At 37.2% G+C, this 22,436-nt stretch overlaps 1 protein-coding gene across 1 annotated transcript in view; it reads right to left on the minus strand.

Annotated features, from left to right (window-relative positions):
• Positions 1-22,436, minus strand: part of IL1RAPL2 (interleukin 1 receptor accessory protein like 2) — a 965,470-nt gene that overhangs the window by 420,767 nt on the left and 522,267 nt on the right. Inside the window, exons 4-5 of the mRNA XM_046673670.1 lie at positions 15,490-15,676; positions 1,067-1,220 (exon numbers count right to left, since the gene is read on the minus strand). Coding sequence (XP_046529626.1) covers positions 1,067-1,220; positions 15,490-15,676 — 341 coding nt within the window. The remainder of the gene's footprint in view (positions 1-1,066; positions 1,221-15,489; positions 15,677-22,436) is intronic.

Below are 22,436 nucleotides of genomic sequence, written 5' to 3' on the forward strand. Positions count from 1 at the left end.
ACAGGATTTATAGTAATGAACTTACTCAGCAAGTGTCATTATTAGTGGATTGACTTTACCATTACCCCAAAAAGCTCAGCTAGTTATAAACAAAAATAATATCGAAGAAAATGTGTATTCCTAACATTAGCAAGAGTACTTTATAATAAACAGGTAATGCCCAAGTGCATTAATCATAATTAATGTAATTGATATTACAATTGTCTGGATAATGTCAAATTTTACCATGTCCCAGATTTTATCCACAATACAAATGTGTGTGTATATTCTTAAACACACACACACACACACACACACACACACACATCTAAAACATATATAAGAAGAAAATTATTCAAGGTTTGCTCAGGAAAAATATCAGGTAGACTTTTTGTCAGTTTCTTAGGTTACATCATATCTATTCTCAGGGATAAATTTTGTGGTATCAGGTTCTGTCCTATGTGTCTGAAAATTACTTTCTAATATTCTCCACCAGAAAAGAATAACCTGAGTTTCTCTCTTCCACTACTATGAGTAGAATTACTAGTTTACACTTTGCGTTTACTTCAGATTTAAAACACATGTGCATGCTACTCTTTTGAAGTTGCTTCATTCAAGAATCACTAGAAGCTCATGACGACATCACTCATTTATGAGCAACTTTGCATAAATGAATTTTGGATGCAGTCCAAGAAGATTTCATTTCAAAAGCGCTACAGAACCTCATTCTGAGGGAGACTTCACCTGCAAGGAGATCCCACATATGGGTTGTCAGCATTTCAAAGTGGTTCCAGCATATCTTTTCTGAGATACTTAGTAACAATCAATGACATCTTGAAGAGTTAAGAACCTTTCATAAAGGCAGAGAACATATATGCATCAATTGGGCCCTTGTTCCCTAAGTTAATTGTTCATATTCCACAAATAGCTTATCAGTACAACTTATTAACAGTAAGCTTCCCAACTATTTGATTTGCAGCCAATTCTAAATTCGCAGCAATTTGGCACTTTGTAGGAAACTGTTCCTTCCTGTACCAAATTATATTTCAAGTCTCACTTGCCATAATTTGGTAGAACCAATTCCTACCTGTAACTTTCAATTCAGTTGTTCGTCTTACAAGTTTTCCTTCATACTTAAGTTCACAAGTGTAATTTCCTCCATCTTCTTCTTGAACTTCCTGGATTAGAAGAGCATTTCCTTTCTGTATTATTATGCTTCTCCACATTTTTGGCTTGCATTCCTGCAGAGAAAATATTTGCAAGTAAGCGAAAAATAAAAATTCACATCACTAAGTCTTAGTACTGGCAAGTATGTAGATTCACTTTTTTTTAGTCTTTTCTTTAGTTTTCAAAATATGTAACTAAAAAGTTAAGTCAATGGCCAGAAAATATCACAATTGTGTCTTATTGCGTCCATTTCAAATATCACAACTATCCCTCTAACAGCCACGTTAAAGGCCTGATCCCAAGAGCAGAATGTCTTTAGAGACATTCTGCAAAAGTAGGAAAGCATACAAGCTCCCCAAATGCAAAAAAAGGTGTAGCAGAACCTTAAAAGTTGCTAAATGTCGTTATAATGCCCTGGTTCTTTCTATTTGGCAGGGATATTTCCTAAGAGTCCTAAGAGGATAGTGTTCATTTAGCAACACAGCATACTACAAGGCATTATTAAAAATTCATAATAGGCTTTTACATTGACAATGGAGTCTACATTGGTTTCATTAATTACTTCTTATAATAAAGACTAATACTAATAGTCCAGAGTTTCCCTCCCCATAGTCAAGAGATCCATTTGAGTGGTAGAGCAGAGGGTCTGGAAAATTATGCTTAATGAGTTCTCTAGAAACATAGTCAGGTAAAATAAGGACACACTTTATTTTAGTAACAGAACAAGGAAATTATCCACTTACTTTCTGGGTACACTGATATATGACCAGAGAATAAGATTGGGGTTTTGAAGCCAGTTCTTCTACTCTCCTGATGGGAATGTGAGGGAGTATTGCTACTGGAATTGGACTTCCCTACAAAGGAATGTTTAACTCTTTTTCAGAGAGTGACAAGGATATAGCAATAGCCAAGTATGTAAAAATAGTCAGCCAAGTGGCTTTGCTTTTTGGGGGTTTTCTCAGACTACTTTTTTAGATATTGTTCCAGTTTGCCTACCACTCATGTCAAATGTTCAACCAAAATGGTGACCAAAAGCTGTACAAGCATCAGTGGAAGTGTAAGGGATAGCTGCGAGGGAGTGCTAAATAATCAAAGCAAAAGCATTTTATCATCTAAATTCTGAATCCGTCAGTTAAGGCAATAAAAAAATTGATGGTGAGGCAGATGATGTGAATAATAGTTGAGAACATATTCCACTTTCCAATCTAGGGTATATACAACATCTCTTCTATCTCCACCCCCTACCTCCGCCCTCCACACATACACATCCTAAACATTCACATAAGTGTAGAATCGGTGCTCTCAATCCCCAGCTCTGCATGCTTGCATGTGTAAAATGATTTGGAAGGGTGAGTACCCGTTTACTAGTTTTTTACTGTAACAAATTTTTTTCTTTTATGATAGCAGGAGTTTTGACAACAAAACACAAAAACTGGCGCTTAAGTTCACAGGTACAATATTTAAGAGATATGCTTGCTTTTTGTCCACCACAATTACCCACTAACATTGTCAGGGAGTAAATAAAAGTAATACTATCTAGGGCATCTAGATATAATGCTGCTTTACTCCCTAGGGTCTTTCCAAAGAACAGTTAAGGGTCTGTCTGAAATTGTATTACGTACTATGTCTGGCAAGGTTTATCACCTATATGAGATTTGCTTCTGAGTTAAACCTTGGGATATAAGGTTTCTGGGAAAATGAAGAAGAAAGTCTGAACAGAAAGAAAAAAAAATAGCCCAGCTGCCACTATCGTCATACAATAATAATCCACAATTATTTTCGCATTGCTTCCAACTCTGATAGCCTCAGATTTCTAAGGAATCATTCTGAAGGTCATTAAACAAAAATATGGTCCCTCTGGGCATTTTGAAAGGAAAGGAAAATGAAAACTGAGCTGCTTCACTTTCACATAGCGGTGGTGGGGGTGGGCAAATGAGCCCACACACTCATTTTATTCAAAGACAAATGGCATCATTTTCTAATGTCATTTTAGGGAGAAAGTCCAGACGCAATTAGCTATAACCATTTTCATTTTCCCGGCATACTATTTTGCATTTTCCAAGGAAGTAAAATCTAAAGAGTGAATAGGAATTATAAAATGACTCCTGATGAAGAACAGCCTGGAATCTGTACACGTTCTTTGGGATAGATCTAGATAGTCCCAAGTGATTTCCAAATTGCCATCTAGCCTTATAAAGGATTCTTTGTACCCAATAGATGGTTCTTTTTTTTTTTAAACTGTGAAATAGGAACATTTTTCGTCAAGTCACCTCCACCCCTCTGGAGACAATGTAGTATAAATGAAAAGGCAAACTGTCTTTAGAGCAACACAGCTCTAGGTCAAAATCTAGAGTTCACTCAAGTTCCGTGTTCTTGGGCAAATTTGCTTAACTTACTTAGGTCTCAATTTCTTACTCTGCATATGGGGACAGTATACACTATCATGGGAGCAGCCAGATCCCAGAGGCTTGCAAAGTTTATTCATTACACTCTTATTGGGCAGCATTATATATAGCAGTCATTGAAAACAGAGAACGTTTTTCATCCCTAAACTTTCCCAATCGTAGATTATGTCTCCTCCAAACCTCAAGCTATGCTTGTTGAAAACGGGTGCTGATATAATCAGATAAAAGCAAATCTTCACTAATTGGTTAAGCATGCCCGAGCAACAGACTACTTTAACCTACTGAAAATGTATATTTCCTAAGAGGCCACTCTAACACTAATCCTAGCAGGTGGGTAGAGGAGCTATATTTTGTTCAGAAAAGCCTTATAGATGACCATCCTGCCCCCACCAACCAATCCTTCACAAAGTTAACTCATTGGCAATCCTACCCACACCTGGGTGCCTATATCGACTCTCAGAAGTCTTCCAGGCTCTTCACTCCATTATTTGCAGCATCTCTTGCTTAAACGGCTGGCTGCCAGTCTTACTACTGTCACTGCTTCTCTCCTGCCCCCAATCTTCCCATCACCTCTTTCCTAGCGGACAGACAACATTGCCATACCTCATTGTTCCCAGACTTGTTTAATTGAATTCTGACAGCTTGTTAGGCAAAGATGTTTGAAGTACATAGGTCAAGTTTCAAAATGGTTATTTATCGGAGGCAAGGACAAGCCACCAAAGTCTTAAATGTGTGTAAGCCCTTAATATTGTTCTCAGTGTGCAATTCGCCTATTACGTAATGCCCCTGAGACTATTACAATAAACTTCATCAACTTGAAGATTTTTCAGAAGACCAGTTTTGCTAGAGGTGCCAAAGTTCAACAAATAACTCCAGTGCACAGCCTGGCTGTCTACTCATAGAGCAATTTATTGTAGGACAACATCCTTGCTCACTCAAAATAATGTTAGCCCTTAAAGTTTCCCTCCCTCTCAGTCTTCTTGGGTGGCAGATGTCACTTGCCACCGGTTGCTGGGTTGGGAGCCCAGGATGCACAACAAAAACCTCTTTTGACGAAGCCCCTTGAAGTAACCTGTTGCCAGCCACATTTGGACCTTGGGGTTTCCACCCTGATATATTTACCATTGTATTCACAGTCTACTTCTAGCTAGCAGCATCATACACACAGGTGTTTTTTGATCAGTTTGATTTGTTGGTCAAGGCTACTTCAGTGCTATTTAGAGCACATGACTCATTCTTTACGGCAAGAACACCAGGAAGAGTTATTTAAATATTTATTCTGATTATGAGGCTCAGACACAAAGCAGCTATGCAACCACAAGCCAATCGTGGAACCTCTGGTCCTCAAAGCAGCTTTGTTCGAATACCTAACACCAATTCCCTGAGACCAACTTCTTTTTTTTCCCCTAGAGAGTGGACTATTTCATAGAGCATCTAGTCATCTGCCTAACAATCTGTAGTGAACCTGAACTTTCTTCGATTTAAAGATGAAAGAGATAGGAGCACAATTGTGAATTAGGTATCAACCTTAACCTTTTCATCCCTATCTCTAACTCCAAATACCTATGATAATCCACTCCAGGGAGTCCTTCCCCTCCCCAGTTCTATTTATCCAACCTTCTATCTTCACAGTTCTAATGTTGAAGCTGGTAGTTCACAGTGGTTAAGAATATAAGTTCTAGACTCAAACACTTGGGTTGAAATCCCAAATTGCATGTTCTTGAGCATACTACTTAATTGATCTAAGCTTCAGATGTGTCACCTATAAACAACAGGTGGCGATAATAATAATATTTACCAAAAGGAGTGATTATGAGGATTAAATTAGATAATGTATGTAAATGCTCTGTAATATAGAGTATCACATGCTAAAACCAATCAATAAATATTAACTCTTATTCTATTATTGTTATTACTCTCAGTACTCTGCTTTCAGATTACATATACATCTATCATGGTATGTTTATGACTGCCAGGAGTTAATGTGACTCACATTCCTAATAGGAGTCTGGGACAATCCAAAAGACAATCCAAAGTTCTAATTCTAATGCTGGGGTTGACTTCCAGTTTCCCATCCAATGTGTACAGGGCTTCGAAGTTGTCACTCCCATCCTCACAGCAAGAAAAAAGCTGAACAACCTGAAAATTAACAATTCTTCTCATATTCATCAGATAATTGAAGTCACAATGAAAATGACTGCCCCAGAATCTGGAGAGACAGTTGAACACAGACAATCACAGTTTACTGGAAGCTGAAGCAGCCACAAGAGCCAGCAACTGGTAGGAAAACTTAAGGCACAATTGACTAGTTTCTAGAGACTGAGTGTGAACTAGCTTGTGAAATAAAAAACCCTGAGGGCCCAGTCTTGGGGGGTGGGGTCACAGTTTTGTGAGTTTTACCAACAGGAGGTCCACCAGATTCTCAGGGTTAATATCAGAGAAAAATCCCCTCATACCTCTGGTAGAGAAAGGATGAAAGCAACCATTTTGAAAATACCCAAAGAGCTCTGCTCTTAATGACAGCCAACTCTTAAAGGATCTGGAGCAAGGGTAATATGCAACTCCAGCCCCCGCTAGCCTTCAAAGTGGGAGAAGAAAAATATCCAACTCCAGCCTCATCCAGCCTTTGAAGTGAGGAAAGAAAAATAGCCAGTTTCAGCTCTCCCTATCCTCCCTGTCTCCTTTAATGTGGGTGAGGAGGCTGAGAGCACTTGTGATGGTCACAGCCCAGGGACAGGGCTCACTAAGAGACTGAAATCTAATCATAGAATTATAGATTACTTCTCCTTACCCCCAAACCTTACCAACACATCAATAGGGCTCCTGTATAGTAACAAGATATTACACCTGAAAGAACCACACAACTCAGACCTTACTTAAGAAGTCTCTAGGAAAACCCAAAAACAACAGGGGGGTGAAAAACAAGGCCACACAAGGGAATTTTAACCTCTAAAACCTACAGCTACAGCAAGCAGTAAAAACAGTCTAACTTTTATCTAGATAAACATAAAATCCTCACCATAAAGGCCTACTGACCTCAGTTACTTTTACCCAGTACATTATGTCAGGCTTTCAACAAAAATTTACAAGGCACACTAAAAGACAAAAAGTACAGTTTGAAGAGAGAGCAAGCATCAGAAGCAGATTCAGATATGGCAGAGATTTTGGAACCATCAGACTTGGAATTTAAAATAAGTTCGATTAATTAGTTAATAGCTCTAATAGACATAATGGACAACATGTAAGAACAGAAGAGAGATGCAAACTCTTAGAATCAAAAGGGAAATGCTAGAAATCAGATCATTGTAACAGAAATAAAGAATGCCTTTGATGGGAGCATTAATAGACTGGACACGGTCGAGAAAACAATCAGTGAATTTGAAGATATGTCAATAGGAACCTCCCAAACTGAAAAGCAAAGAAAAAAAAGAGAATGAAAGAAATGGAACAGAATACCCAAGAACTGTGAGAGAAGTACAAAAGGTGTAACATAAGTGTAATGGGAATACCAGAAGGAAAAGAAAGAGAGAAAGGAACCAAAGAAATACTTCAAGTAATTCTAACGGTAGGTCATCCAAGATTATAGGAGACTGGGCATGAACAGAGATTTGGTATGAAGGTAGGCTACTATAAGCATCTGATCTGAGTTTTGGACAATATATAAAAGTTAGGCAAGCAGGACATATCAGACAGAGGGAACAATGTGTGTAGAAGTACCCAGATGTGAAAAAGCATAAAATGCTCAAAAAACATATATGAATGGTTTTGCTCTGTTGAAAGTGTCACTTAGTAGGCTAAAACAAGATACTAAAAGCCTTAAATTCCATTCTAAGATATTTCCACATTATCAGGATTCAAATCTCAGCTCTGCCACTGCATAACCTACCTAATAAGGCTGTTCTAAGAATTGAATTAAGTAATGAATAAACATGCTTAGCACAGTGTCAGGCTCTGTAAACACTCAATAAAAAGGAGCTATTAACTAAATGGTTTTATGGAATCATTGGAGTGCTTTAAATGGTGGTATCCTATGATCAGCTGTGCACTTCTGAAAGCTCATCCTAATGGATCTATAGAAGGTAGTCAGACTACAAAAAGGGGCATCGCTTAAGAGGCTTTAGTTTGCTTTGATCTGTTTTTATCCCTTGAGTGTCATTAAGCATATATAGGGAGTCCCTTCTAAACCTGGATTCTAATAACAATTTAGGAAAGATCAACAGCAAATTTCTGTTAAATTTGAAAAAAGTATACACATAGAAAGATTATAAAAGTTGACAAAAACATATAATTTTACTGAATCAAGAAATTGTAGTGAAAACTCAACCTTACAACAGCTTTACTGCTAATCATCAAAAACGAGCAGCAACCCAAATCATCATCAACTGGTGACTGGTTAAACAGTGGTACATCTCGATAGTGGAATAGTGAACTACTTTGCAGAATAAAAGGAATGAACTACTGATATATGCCACAACATAGACAAATCTCAAATGCATCATGCTAAGTGAAAGAAGGCAGAGACAGAAGGCTACATATCATACCATTCCATTTATATGACATCTGAAAAACGCAAAACTATAGGTACAGAAAACAGATGGGTTTTACCAAGGACTTGGACTGGGAGGAGGATATTGACTACAAAATGGCATAGAGGAACTTTGAGTGATGGAAATGTTCTATATCTTTATTGTGGTATATACATTAGCCACAACACATCAATTGCACAAGTAAAAAGAATGAAGTTTACTGTTTGTAAATTATACAAAATAACATGAAAAAAACCCCTCAATCTTAAATTCCCAGTCTGATTCTGAAATGTCTTAGGTAACCACGTTTCTAGCTTCCCACGTAACTTTTCCCTTTCTATAGTAGCAGCAAATCTCAAGCAAGGACTTTAGTCATTATATTTTCATAATGTGTCTGGGATACGTAGCAGACAGTATTACATCTATTTTACATCTGCGGACATTGAGGCCCAGTGACATCCAATTACTTATCCACATTAATGGTGGAATGGTGACCAGAATTCAGGTCCCCATACTCAAATACCAGTGCTTCTTACACATATCAAATACCCATTCCTTTGATATTAACCTATCTTTATAATTTACAAATAGTAAATAACCTCTTTCTCACTATTAATGCCATATCTAGGAAGAAAACGAGGATAAAAGGGTCTTAAATCTTGCATCACTGACTGTGGTTTTAGGGCACACCAAACTGAAGCATCCATGAGTTTCACAGCTCATTCCTTTAGGATAAAAGTATCTTTGAAAATTCTAGTTACAAGATTAAAAATTTAAAGATGGAATGCAATTTTATGGTTACAAAAGAAGGCACATATTAATATCATTACATTTCCAAAAAGGATTCAAAATCCCCAAGCATATTCCCAAATCATTTTTTTAGCAAAAACTGTTGGTCATTTGGGCTGTGGTATTATGAGGTCTCCACTGACCTTTTTATCCCCTTTAATTGTCAAAATGTATAGCAAGATAAAATTAATGTAAAGCTCTTAACTTCGGAAGCTTAACTCATTGTAATGAGTGATGGCATTTAGAAATGATCATTCTTAAACTATTATTTTTGTAGATGAAATTGACTCCTTGCAATCCATCTAAATTTTTTCTTAAACATGGTACGAGTCAGAGATCTAATTATTTTTTTCTGAGTGGAGAGTCAATTATGTGCATATCATTTTTTAATAAGCCATTATCCCCCACTCCATGCCCATTAAAATGAAATGGTATCCTATACTAAGTTTTCATGTATATACATAAATATATATATATATATATATATATATATATATATATATGTTTCTGGATTCTCTAGTCTATTCAATTGATCTATTTATATTTTCCTAAACTTACTGTTTCAACTGCTATCTTTTTGTAGTAATTTTAGTCTCTGGTAGAATAAGTCTCCTCTCATGATTGATTTTTCCGAATATTTTCTTGGCAATTTTGGTACATTCATTCATCCATATAAACTTTATAATTATGTCATCTAGTTCCAATAACATGATATTCTGGAAAATTGGATTATTTATATGACATTGGGAAGAACTGATCCTTTATTCTATGAGATCTTTCCATGCACAAAAATGTTCTCTCTCCATTAATTTCGACCATATTTTCTCATTCAGTAAAATTATATTTTTACATAGCTCCCTTCCCATCTTTGTTAAACATATTCCAAATGTTTAAAGTTTGCCTTGTTGTAAATGGGGTAACTTCATTTTTCCGTGTTGCATGTCTAATTAATTATTGTTGGCAAAAAAATTATTGAATATTTTGTTTAATTTTCATTAAGCTACCTTACCAAATTCTCTTATAGTTCTATTTTTTGTTGTTGAGTCTCTTGGGTTTTCTTGGTATACTATTAAATAGACTGAAAAATAAGATTATTTTTTCTCTTCTTTTCCAATATTTATACAGTATATTTCATTTAATTTTCTTATTGCATCAGTTAGAATCTCCAAAACAATGCTGAATAACAGTAGCGACCGAGAGCATTCCTGTCTTGTATATCATGGATGTAAGGATATGTGTAGGTTTACAAGAATATTTATTGCAACACTGTGATTATTACAAAACTAGAAAAAAAGTTAAATATCCATCAGAAGAAAGGTTGAGCAAAATAAGGTAGTTCTACCCTATGAAGTATGATGCAGCTATTAAAAATGAATTAGATCTATATTATTGACATGGAATGATGTTCATGACACAATTGTGTATGATGGAGAGAGCTAAAGAGTGATATGTACAGCATGTCCCCATTTTTATAAAAATGAGGGATGGGGAGATATATGCATGTACATATATAAATAAGTAATATATTAAAAGAGAGAGATCAGCATAGAGAAAAGTGTGGAATAATATAACAGACAGGTAACATTAGTTACCTCAGATGGTAAAATGGAGTGGAAGAGGAGGGTACAAATGGCTTTTTATATCTCCACATCATTATTTGTCAAAGTGATCACAGTTTTCAAATATACATACATAGATAAGTACATTCACTTCTTTTGGCCTGTCTCCGAGCTTTTTGTAAAACTCAGTAAATGTGAAAAAAGAAAGGAGAAATGGGTTCCATTAGACTTAAGCAAATCCCTTAACCTCTTTGAGCTTCAGTTTCCTCATAAATAAGAGAAATAAGTTGTGCTAGATGGGCTCTAAGGTCCCTCTGATATTATAATTCCTTCTACTTGGTTCTAGTTAGATCTGAGAAAATCTCTCTTCCTGGTTCGAGTCCCTTTGAACACTTCAGTCATTAAAGAATCCTTCAGAAGGATTTCAGGAACTGTTTCCAAAATAACAATTTGATAGAGCATTCTATTTACGTCAGTGACACAATTGTATTAAGTGCACAAGATACCCATTTAGCGGAGCAGTCAGAGTGGTGTTATAGAAGAATGTTCACTAGAAGTCAGAAGTTCAAGATTTGAACTCCTCATTCATCACATGCTAACTAAGTGACCCTCTGTAAGCTATTTCAGTTTCCTCCTCTGGAAAAAGATGACGATAACAGTCACCAATAAGCAGCCTCAGCTCCTTTTACTAGCTGATGGGTTTGAGACAGAGCAGATACAGCCCCCTTCCACATGCCCCGTGCATTCCAAGGACAAGCAGGATTGACTTACTCAGCCATCTTTAGCTAAAAAATTATGTTCCATTTTATGGAAAAGCAGACCAGAGCTTCCAAACCAGTGCACCAGCATCCCCGGGTGCTAGAGGAGAGTGCATAGTGCATAGACACATTGATCTGCACCTCAGTCCTATATCAGTCATGTGGGGCCTGGAGCAGCCCAAACTCTCAGGGCAGTTCATCCAGTAACCTCACTGAGCCATTCTATCATTTTCCATGTGTGCTATAATATGAAATGATTTGTGAAAGATTGTTGTCAACTATTATGTACTGTTATTAACTGATTTATTTAGTTTTGAAATTTTCCTTTGCAAAGATAGTCACGTCTATTTAAGGTTAAAAACAAACATATGCCTACTGCCCTTTACTTGATACAAATGCTGTTGATTTCAACTAGGAGCTGTTCTTTAGATGTTTGAATTGATGTACCTCCTTCCTGGAGTGTTGAGAAGAAGCTGTTTACTTACCTTCCCCCCTCTATAAGAACACGGAAATGTGTTTATTTTGGTCACTTTGCTATCCCCAGTTCCTAGCATGGTGCCTAGCACATGGTAGGCACCCAATAAATATGAGTAAAATGAATGAGCAGTTGTACAAAAGAATGAATGAATTTGCACTGAACCATCCATAATGCCCCAACCTATACCATTTATAACTAGTGGCAAACATCTGAAATTGAGGTACTTGTAGCAAGGAAAAGGAGGATTCAAACTGGTACCTTTGACCTCATTAATTTCAAGCTTTTATCAATTGAGGTAACTAATCACATAGGTGAGAGTTTTACTCCAAGGTATGTATTTATCTTTTCATTGCTGATGTCCTATTTAAGTTAGGAGATTCTTTGGTCTAGAAATGAGACACAGAGATACACTCTTGTGACAGCAGTCAGTGAATAATGAGGTTGTTCTAGTGTTCTTTATAGTTCAATAATAAAAAGAATCTTTATCTCTCATTTCAAAAATGTTTCCTAAAAGACTAACAATATTGTATATTCTGTTCTAATGTCTAAATCCCATTCACATACTGTCAGGAGGAAGTGCTAAAAGTGTGGCCCCCTCTCAACTCCTTTTGCTAACTGACAGAGTTCAGATAGAGGAGATACATCCCCCTTACACATCTCTCTTACATTCTAAGGACAGCCAGGATTAGCTTCGTCATCTTTATGAACATGTCCCAGTGCCACCTGATGCCCCCTGCCTTATTATCCAGCTGTGATTACATGCAGGTACAGAAGGATAGTCCTCAAAAGCCTACCATAGCATATTTCAGACAGGCCAAGAAACCCATGACAGAAGGTGAGAATGATACAAAATGATTACAGAGTAAGTAAAAAGCAGAGATGCACGTAAAAGAAACCAGTTTAAAGAATACATGTATTTGAGGGGCCGGCTCCGTGGCCAAGTGGTTAAGTTCTCGCGCTCCGCTGCGGCGGCCCAGGGTTCGGATCCTGGGCGCAGACATGGCACCGCTCGTCAGGCCACATTGAGGCAGCATCCTACATCCCACAACTGGAAGGACCTGCAACTAAGATATACAACTATGTACCAGGGGGTTTGGGAAATAAAGCAGGAAAAAAAAATGTTTGGCAACAGTTGTTAGCCCAGGTGCCAATCCTTAAAAAAAAAAAAAAGATTACATATATTTGAAAAGATGGCTAGGAAAGTGATCATGAAACAACACATACTTTTCTCTGTTAAAACACTGGAGATAACACATCATACACTTCTAACTTCGGATGTGCACCACAATGAACTCTGGACAAGTATGTCCTCCTCTTCACATAGCTGTAGCAAGAGGAGAATCACCTCATGCTCAGCTGGAGGAGAATGCAAAGCAAGCAGGGCAAATTATCCAAATATTGACTGAAAAAGGAAATATTTTTCCAATACGTCAATACATTTTTTTCAGAGATTTACTTGAAACCTTGTGTGAGAAGAGGGGTTAACGACACATTTTGGAACTTCAGAGACTCTTTAACTTTTGGTTCCAGTTTTCCATCCTGATCCATGTTATAGTGATGTAGCTAAAGGATGGGCCTAGTAGCCAAACTGCAAGTCACAAACTGCTGTGTGACTTTTGTTAAGTCACTTAACTTGTCTGAGTCTCCAGACACTTCTTCTATAAAATGGGAATAATAATAATAATACCTACCTAATACACTAGTTCTAGAAATTGAGTTAATTCATTTAAAGCACTAAAAGAGAGCCTGGCATATAGTAAGTACTCAATAAATATTAAGTATCATTATGGTTATTATTTATCAATTGTAAAATGTTACAGAAATATTAAATGTTATTATCCAGGCAGAGCTGGAAAAGCTATTTGCTTCACCGTTATTGGTCCATTTCCAAGAAAGACTGAGGATTAGCATTTCCCAAGGGATATATTGCTTTGGTATACAATGATGATCATGTCTAGAGATGTGGAGAAAGGGGAAGAATGAACTTAGCAGAAAGATAAGAAGATGAGATAATAAAATGAACATTGTAAGAGAAGGCTGATGACATGGATTTTACTCCTAGCTCCTAACACTTGAGCCCTTCTTCAACTGTAAAATTGAAATAAAACCTTCTTACTCTATCTTTTGATGGGCTCTTCAGCACCAGTGCTGAGTTTAGCACCAGGCCCATTTCAGGAAAGGGTCGTGATTAAGAAAATAGACTTTGGAGCCACACTGCCTTGGAGACATAAACAGGCTCTGTTGGCTGAGTAGCTTTGGACAAGTTTCTACATCTCTCTAAGACTCAGTTTTTTGTCTGTTAAATGAGGATACCAGCACCCACCACACAGAGTTGCAGTGAGACTTAAATGAAATAATGTAGAGATCAAGCTTATCGCAGTGAATGTCACATAGTAAGTGTATAATAAATACTCACAAGGCTGATGATGGCATGAGGGGTCCCACTAAATTAGGGATATTCTATATTTATGCATAATGAACATCATGTTCCTTTTTAGTTGTCAGAATACTATCTTCATTGAGAAAAGAAAAGTGAGGACAATTCACATAGAAACTTGAGGTTGGGTTCAGGACATGCTCTTGGTTTCTTTTGGGGAATTCCCCCAGGTGTGAAGATGGAAAGGCTTCCAAATTTAAAAACATATGACAGCTGTAGGAGTTAGGGTTTAGGGTTCCCTAGGAATTGACGGTCTGTCAGATCCTGTAGAAACAACCCATTCCACTTTTATAGGTATTTGGTTCCAACAACACACACAGCACCTGTGCAGAGAACCTCCTTGGCCACCTCTGGCCACCACATGTAAAACTGTTCCATGTGTCAACCACTGGCAGAGGGTCCTCAGTCCTCCCACAGGACCATGGGGCCCCAGGCAAGCAGCCAGAATATCATAGCTGGATGGTTCTGTGGTTATTTCTCTGCTTTCTCTCCTACATCCATTCTCTGACCTTGTCTGCCCTACTCTATGCCCAGGGGTGCTGAAGACTATTGACTCTATCGCCTGGTTTTGCCCTCTGAGTACTGGCTGAGTTCGCATGGTGGGAAGGGAAGGCATTAGCAGAAAGCGGGAAGGCAGGAGTTAAGAGGGATTAGTGTATTTGTTCTGCCCACTTCCAACCTGCCACAGTCCATATGTTCCTCTAAGGCCACAGCTCCTAACAGGCCTGCTCCCCTCTTGCCAGGCTCCAGTGACACTGCTCCTTCCCCTCGCCACTGCAGGCCTAAGAGTGGTAATTTACAGTTTCCTCCCTTGTTAGTTCCCTTAACCCTAACCACAACTCTAAATAGTTCCTTCATTCAATCTCTTCTGTTCAGCCTTTGAGTGCGGTTTATTTCCAGCCAAACATGTTATTTCTGATGTTCACTCATCCTGCACTGGGCCTATTTCTCTCCTCTGCATTGACTGCAGTAGCACTCGCAGTGTAGACCATGATAACAGCTGTTATTCTTGGTAAGTACTATTACTTGTACTGATGGAGCGCTGTTCCTAACAGTAAATAATATTTCTATCCCTCAAATACTTTTTTCATGTGTTATTTAAATCTTCACTCTTCTTTCCATTTTTTCTCATGAGTTGGGGTAGAGGGAGATCTTACTTATTTTTAGCAGCTGGAGAAGGTAAGATTGCTTCTAACAACTGCTGATGTAAGTGCATGAAAACCAGTAATGTAGAGGAGTCATAGCTCTACATTATTTAGCTTTAAATCTGTTGATTCTTCTCAGTAAAATATATAATACCAAAAACTAGAAATAAAATCTCTCCCTTTTCCCATCCCCAAGCCCCCTACTGACTTAAGGTAAATAATGCATTTTACACCATGCTGAGTTACCTTGTACCACACAACATCGGGCTCCTGATCGGACTTTTTAAAGTCATCCATGTCTGGGCAGGAGATCTCCTTTCTTTTAGTGACTTCGGATTTTTCTAAATAGCGGATCCTGCTATTGTAGCACAGGCCTGATTCATTCTCTGCAACAGTCAAGGACATTGACACCTTCATGCAATATGTCGAGTTTCTGTAGGAACAGAGAAATAGCAAAATGGCTTTATTGGGTGTTTACAACTTTGTACTCTATATGTTTCACGAGTATTGACTTTTCCATTTAGGAGCTTGTCTAGAAATCAGAAACAACATGAAAACAACACAGAAGAGTTTGCTATTTCGACTTACAGAAAGATATGAAACAAAATGCTAATGTGATATCTTTGGCCATGTAGCTACATAGCTACATAGAAGAGTTGTACCCATCGTCTGAACTGTAAGACTTCTTTCCAGTAGTAAATATTACTATGCTGAGAATCTGATAGTGAAAACCTCTGAGAAACTCTATAACTAGAGCTATAGCCATTCCTGCTCTGTCCCTATGGCCAGTCCCTTAACAGATATTCCAAGGGTTGTTTAATTTTTCCATTGGTTTGTAAACCAACGTTTCCTTTTATAGGATACATACTGAAAACCAGATCAACATACAAAGGATATCTGTTAACTTACAGAGCTTTTTAAGATGTTTACTGAGCTATGTCAGGAGTCAAATTCTGTGTTCACATAAAGAAAAAATCCTAGTAGAGTGTGGTCAGTCTGGATTAATTTTGTCCAACCCTAGCATTATAAAGGGATTTCAACATTGAATTTTACCATAAGGCCACTTTAGAAATTGGGCATTAATTGGCTAACTCATTATCCAAGAGCATTTATGGAATACAATTCTGCCGTATTTTCCCTGTATATGCCCCACGACTTTTGCCTACCCAACGCTATCTGGACTCCAGAAGATATCAACCACACAAAAGAAAACTGGAAAGTGTGAAGAAGCATTCAAGAGCAGCATGGCAAGACTGAAAAGAAAGTCAACTGTAAATCTCTAGGTGGGACATTTGGAGACCATACCTGTACTAAACATCAAGGGATCCCTGCTGTTAAAAATACAAACTGCCAAGAACACTTCAAAATCAAGTGTTTTCACCGCCAAGTTATAACAATCCTGATAGATGACATTAGCATACCAACCAATAATTTTAAGACGGCTTCAAATGGTTGTTACTATTCGTACTACTTAGTACTCATTGAAATTTCGCAATATGCCAGACATCATACAAAAAACAGGAGTACAGATGGCTGCTATCCATTGGGTTTACAAACTAAGTTAATCAAAATGACTGCTACTTAGATTTCTAGTGAAGTTAATTACTGGCAAGTACTTCTGACTATGCCCATGCCTGTGACATCTGAGAACGATGCCATCAAACACTCTCATTCTGATGTTCAGATGCAACCCCATTATACGATGTAAATCATGAGCTATTGCTTTTCTCTCTTCCTTAATGTGGGTTCCTAGTACCCAAAGGGCTTGAGATATGCCCAGTGGGGATCAAATGTAAGAACATTTCATTCTCTTGTTAGATGTTTAACAGCCTCTTTAAAATCCATGAAGCTAAAGCCACCAGAATAATAATTTTAAAAAAAGTCTCAGGCAAGAAGGTGAAGTTTGGTTCAATCACTTTTGCATCAACCTCATATGGCACTAATCCTCCCTCCCCATTCTACACATTCAGGTATATGGCTGATCAAATATCACATTCTCTATCCATATATGACCCAAGATAATTTTTCAGGTATTCTTGTACCACCAGGGTAAAGACTAGCCAAATATTGTGCATCATAATACCAGCAAAGAAAGGAATATACTGGATACATGTGGGATAAGGAAGACTGGGGTAGGTGTGGGGAATGGAGGGAAGACAAATGGATACAGTTTTTAAAAGGTATTGAACATAGAAGAAAGAGAATAACCTCTGCTTGATATCCAAAGGGGTCTGAAGGGTTCTTTTCTCTTTTCTCTCGCTCTCTATTTTTTTTTTCCTGCTGGGGAAGACTGGCCCTGAGATAACATCCATATCCATCTTCCTCTAATTTATATGTGGGACACCTACCACAGCATAGCTTGCCAAGCAGTGCCATGTCCATACCCGAGATCCGAAGTGGTGAACCCTAGGCCGCCGAAGTGGAATGTGCGAAGTTAACCGCTGCACCACCAGGCCAGCCCCTGAAGGGTTCTTAATGTTACAGTCTTTGATTATATCTGCTCCATGATATTCATTCATACAAATGAAAGAGATTTATTTGTTAAACATCTTTCCATTATTACGTTATACCCCCAGGGAAAGAGAGCTGCCAATCAGCAGTCCCAACAATAGAAGTAGATAGAACGTCCCATGTCCTGTAAGAAGTTTACTATCCCAAATGTATTCAGCCCTGGGGAGAGAATAGGGTAGACTAAACAAGGGCCTGATGTAATGTAGTGGTTTTTTAAACCAATCGTCAGCTTTCAACTAAGATCCTCTGGGTTCAATTAGCTCTGTGTCCTTGGGCAAGTTATGCAACCTTTTTCAGTCTCAGATTCCTCAGCTGAAAATAAGGATAAGAAGTCCTTCATGGCGGTTCCATTGGAAGTTGGAGGAAGGATTTCCTTTTATTATACAACCATGAGCAAAAATATGTTTACCATTTCAATTGGGATGATGAAAATACCAGTTTGTAGTAATCATCAACCAAAATAATGCATATAAAACACATAATAGAGCAACTGGCACATAGTAGATATTTAATAAATTATAGTTATAATTAGAATTGCTATTACTGCTAGCATTGTTATGTACATTGTTAATAAATAATAATTATAATTTACATGTTATATAGTAATTACAATGACCAGTGTAAAGACAACAATACACTTGCAGCAATGGGTGAAGATATGCCACTGGGTTAGGGGTGCTATTTGACAGGAAAGAATCTGGAAGAGGTCATTTGGGCAAGAGCCCTAGTGTCAGAGGGCCAAGAAGTTCTGAAAGGATCCAAAAGAGGCACTGACACAGGCAAAAGTAGAAGTGAACCAAGAGAAAGCAGATAAGGGAGAAAAGAACTTCCAGGTGCTATAAGTACTAGCTACCAGACAAAGACCAGAACCTTGGAGGTCAAATTGTTAGTAAGAATTCCACTAAGCCTTCTGGGGGTTTCTTAGACAAATGCCTTCCATAATAAAGACCACACCTCTAGGCAAGGTTTCCAGGGAAAAAAGACAAGAGATACTCTTAAGTGTTCACTCCCCAACCCCTCCAAAGTATAAGCTATGTAGGCCATGCCAGCAGCACTTTCATTAACTCAGAATGGGGATAAGGGCAGAGACCCTACCTAGGACATGGCTGATGGGTTCAAAAAGGAAATGTTTCAGTTTTCTCTAACTCTTACAACCTTAGGACAAGGCTCTGTATGAATTTGCTCTTGCTGTGGTCTCTAGCATGTGAAAGGCTGCTGACAAATTGCTTGTTAACCCGTGAACCAGCCCTAGTATGAAGTCCTTGATGATGACCAAGGTCTCTGGAACTTGAAGACAAGGCCTAGTGTAAGTCCTGCTGTCTCCATCGCTGACCTGGAGGAGGTGTGACCAAGGCTGCTGGACGGTCTGAGCCTCAGGTTGATTTTTTTTAGTTGTGTAATCCAGCCCTGGCACCATTCCCACTAACAATCTTGCATTATTTAGATTTTATTTTGAAAAATGCCCTAGGCCAGTTCTATTTAAAATGTTTCCTGCAACTGAGACCTAAAAATGTTACTTTTCTTTCATTAGGTACAATTAGAGCTCTGCGGGTTTGAGGAGGCAGACTGACAAGTGTGCAAGAATGAGGATTGTACTTTTATTCTGTCTTCCCTTCACATTTTGAGAAGGACAAGGAGCACATTCAAGCTCAATATATGCAAACGGCCTTTGCAGTGTTATTGCAGCAATGTCTTACAATTGCACACATTTGTAATCTTTCAAGTACTTCCATATCTCTTACCTTATTTAATTCTGCCAATAGTCCAGGGATATGTGCAGGGTAATATCATCTACATTTTGCAGAGGAGTAAAATGTAGACGCAGAGAGGACAGAAAATTTAGTGAACTACATTTGGCTGGTTCGTGGATTAGAACCAAGGTTTTGGCTCTTAGCCTCTGGCTGCTCTCAGAACATGATTCCAACCTAGGTTAACAGCCAAACTAACTCATGGTTATCCATACAAACTTGGGGAAGCTCACAGAAAGAAATGCAGATGTATAAAGACAACATTTAAAGAATAATGTTAATATGTACAACACAGACAAATTTACAAATTTATTAATAAATCTTGATTTCTCTTCCAAAGATTTAATGTTAGCTACTTTAGGTCATAATTTATACCTTTTCCCCAGAAGTATTTCTAAGGGAAAATGTTGACCAATCTTGGGTTCCCTGAGGGGAAAAGCAAGACCCAGGATTTAAAACATACATGAAAAATCTAGATGCCCCCTTCTAACTCCCATTTATAAAATATACTTATACTATAAAACATGCTTATACTATAAACTCTAAAGTCTTATTCCAGAATTTGAATCTATGTGAATTTGTTGTATCAGCAGGGCTAACCTATTGAAAAGAAACTAAATAAATTATGAAACTTTTTCATATCTAAAAGCAAAATAAAATACATAAAATGCCACAGGGTATAACTGAAACTTTTCTAAATGTTTCCTTTAATTGTCTTATCCTCATTTCAAAATACTTTCCTTGCAAATTCCAGAACCACCTGATGATCAGTAAATTAAAACAAACTTTGCTTTCTGACATTTTTGAAATGTGAATTGACTGCTATGCATAACTGTCAATTAATCAATCTACTATCTTTGGATCATACCGTCCTCCTCAAAACATAAGAAGCCTGAACTGATACTATAGCAAATTCAGGGAAGGGAAACAAATGAACAAACAGGATCTCAGGCCCTTTGATGAATTCCATTTTTTGAGAATCATTACACAAATAAGAAAATTTTATTGAAAAATATCTTTGACCTTGTTGGAACGAGACTTTCAGGTAAGTGCAGAAATAAGTACATATAACGGAAAACATGCAATGTTAATGCTTTAAAAGACAAAGAAGAGAACAAAAGAGCAAGAACACAAATTACTAATATCAGAAATGAAAGAAGGTACATCACTATAGGTCCCATGGATATTAAAACGATAATAAAGGAATACTATGAACAACTCTATGCCCACAAATTTGGTAACCTATATGAAACAGATAAACTCCTTGAAAGGCACAATCTGCCAAAATCACACAAGAAGAAACAGATAATATGAATAAGTCAATGGCTACTTAAAAGATTGAATCAATAATTAATAATCTAAAAGAGAAAGCACCAGCCCAGATGGATTCACTGGTGAATTCTATCAAATATTTAAGGAATAAATTATATCAATTCCCTATAATCTCTTTAAGAAGGTAGAAGAGGAGGAAATACTTCCTAACTTATTCTATGAGACCAGCATTACCCTAATACCAAAACCAAAGACACTACAAGAAAAGAAACTACAGACCAATATATCTCATGAACATAGATCCAAAATCTTCAACAAAATATTAGCAGATTCAATACAGTAATGCATAAAAATAATTATACACCAGAACCAAGTGGGATTTATCACAGGCATGGAAGGCTGGTTCAACATTCCAAAATCAATTAATGTAATCCATCACAACAGGCTAAAGAAGAAAAATCATATGCTCATATCAGTGGATCTGGACAAAGCAATTTGACAAAATCCAGCAAACATTTATGATAAAAACTTTCAGTAAACTAGGAATAGAGGGGAAATTCCTCAACTTGATAAAGAATATCTTCAAAAACACCTACAGGTAACATAATATTTAGTGTTGAGAAACTAGAAGCTTCCCCACTTAGATCAGGAATAAGGCAAGTATGTCCCCTCTCACTACTCCTTTTCAACATCCTACTGGAAGTTCTAGCTAATGCAATAGACAACAAAAGGAAATAAAGGTATACAGATTCTGAAGGAAGACATAAAATCATCTTTTGCATAGATGACATGATTGTCTATGTAGAAAATCTGACAGAATTGACAAAAAACACCTCGAACTAATAAGTGATTATAGCAAGGTTGTAGGATATAAGGTTAATACACAAAAGTCAACTGCTTTCATATATGCCAGTAATGAATAAGTTTTTAATTTGAAATTTAACACAATACCATTTACATCAGAAACACCCAAAATGAAATACTTAGGTATATATCCAACAAAATATGAATAAGACCTATATGAGGATAACTGTAAAACTGAAAAGAAAAAAGTTGAAGGACTGAGACTACCTGACCTCAAGATCTACTATAAAGCTACAGTAATTAAGACAGTGTGATATTGGTGAAATAATAGACAAATAGATCAACGAAACAGAATAATGATCCTAGAAATAGACCCACATAAATATAGTCAACTGACCTTTGGAAAAGAGGCAAAGGCAACAAAATGAAGCAAAGATAGTCTTTTCAACAAAAGGTGCTGGAACAACTGGATATGCATATGCAAGAAAATCAACCTAGACACAGATTTTTATACCCATCACAAAAAGTAACTCAAAATGGATCACAGACCTAAACATAAAATGGAAAACTGTAAAACCCCTAGAAGACAACATAGAAGAAAACCGAGTTGACCTTGGACATGGCAATGATTTTTTAAATTACAACACCAAAGGCATGATCTATGAAAGAAACAATTGATAAACTGTACATCCTTAAAATTATAAACTTCTGCTCTACAAAAGTTGGTGTCAATAGAATTAGAAAACAAGCTACAGACTGAAAGAAAATATTTGCAGAAGACACATCTGATAAAGAAATTTTATCCAAAATATACAAAGAAATCTTAAAACTTAACAATAAGAAAACAAGAAAGACAAT

The sequence above is a fragment of the Equus quagga genome, chromosome 10, assembly GCF_021613505.1.
Source record: "Equus quagga isolate Etosha38 chromosome 10, UCLA_HA_Equagga_1.0, whole genome shotgun sequence".
In the NCBI taxonomy this organism is placed as follows: domain Eukaryota; kingdom Metazoa; phylum Chordata; class Mammalia; order Perissodactyla; family Equidae; genus Equus; species Equus quagga.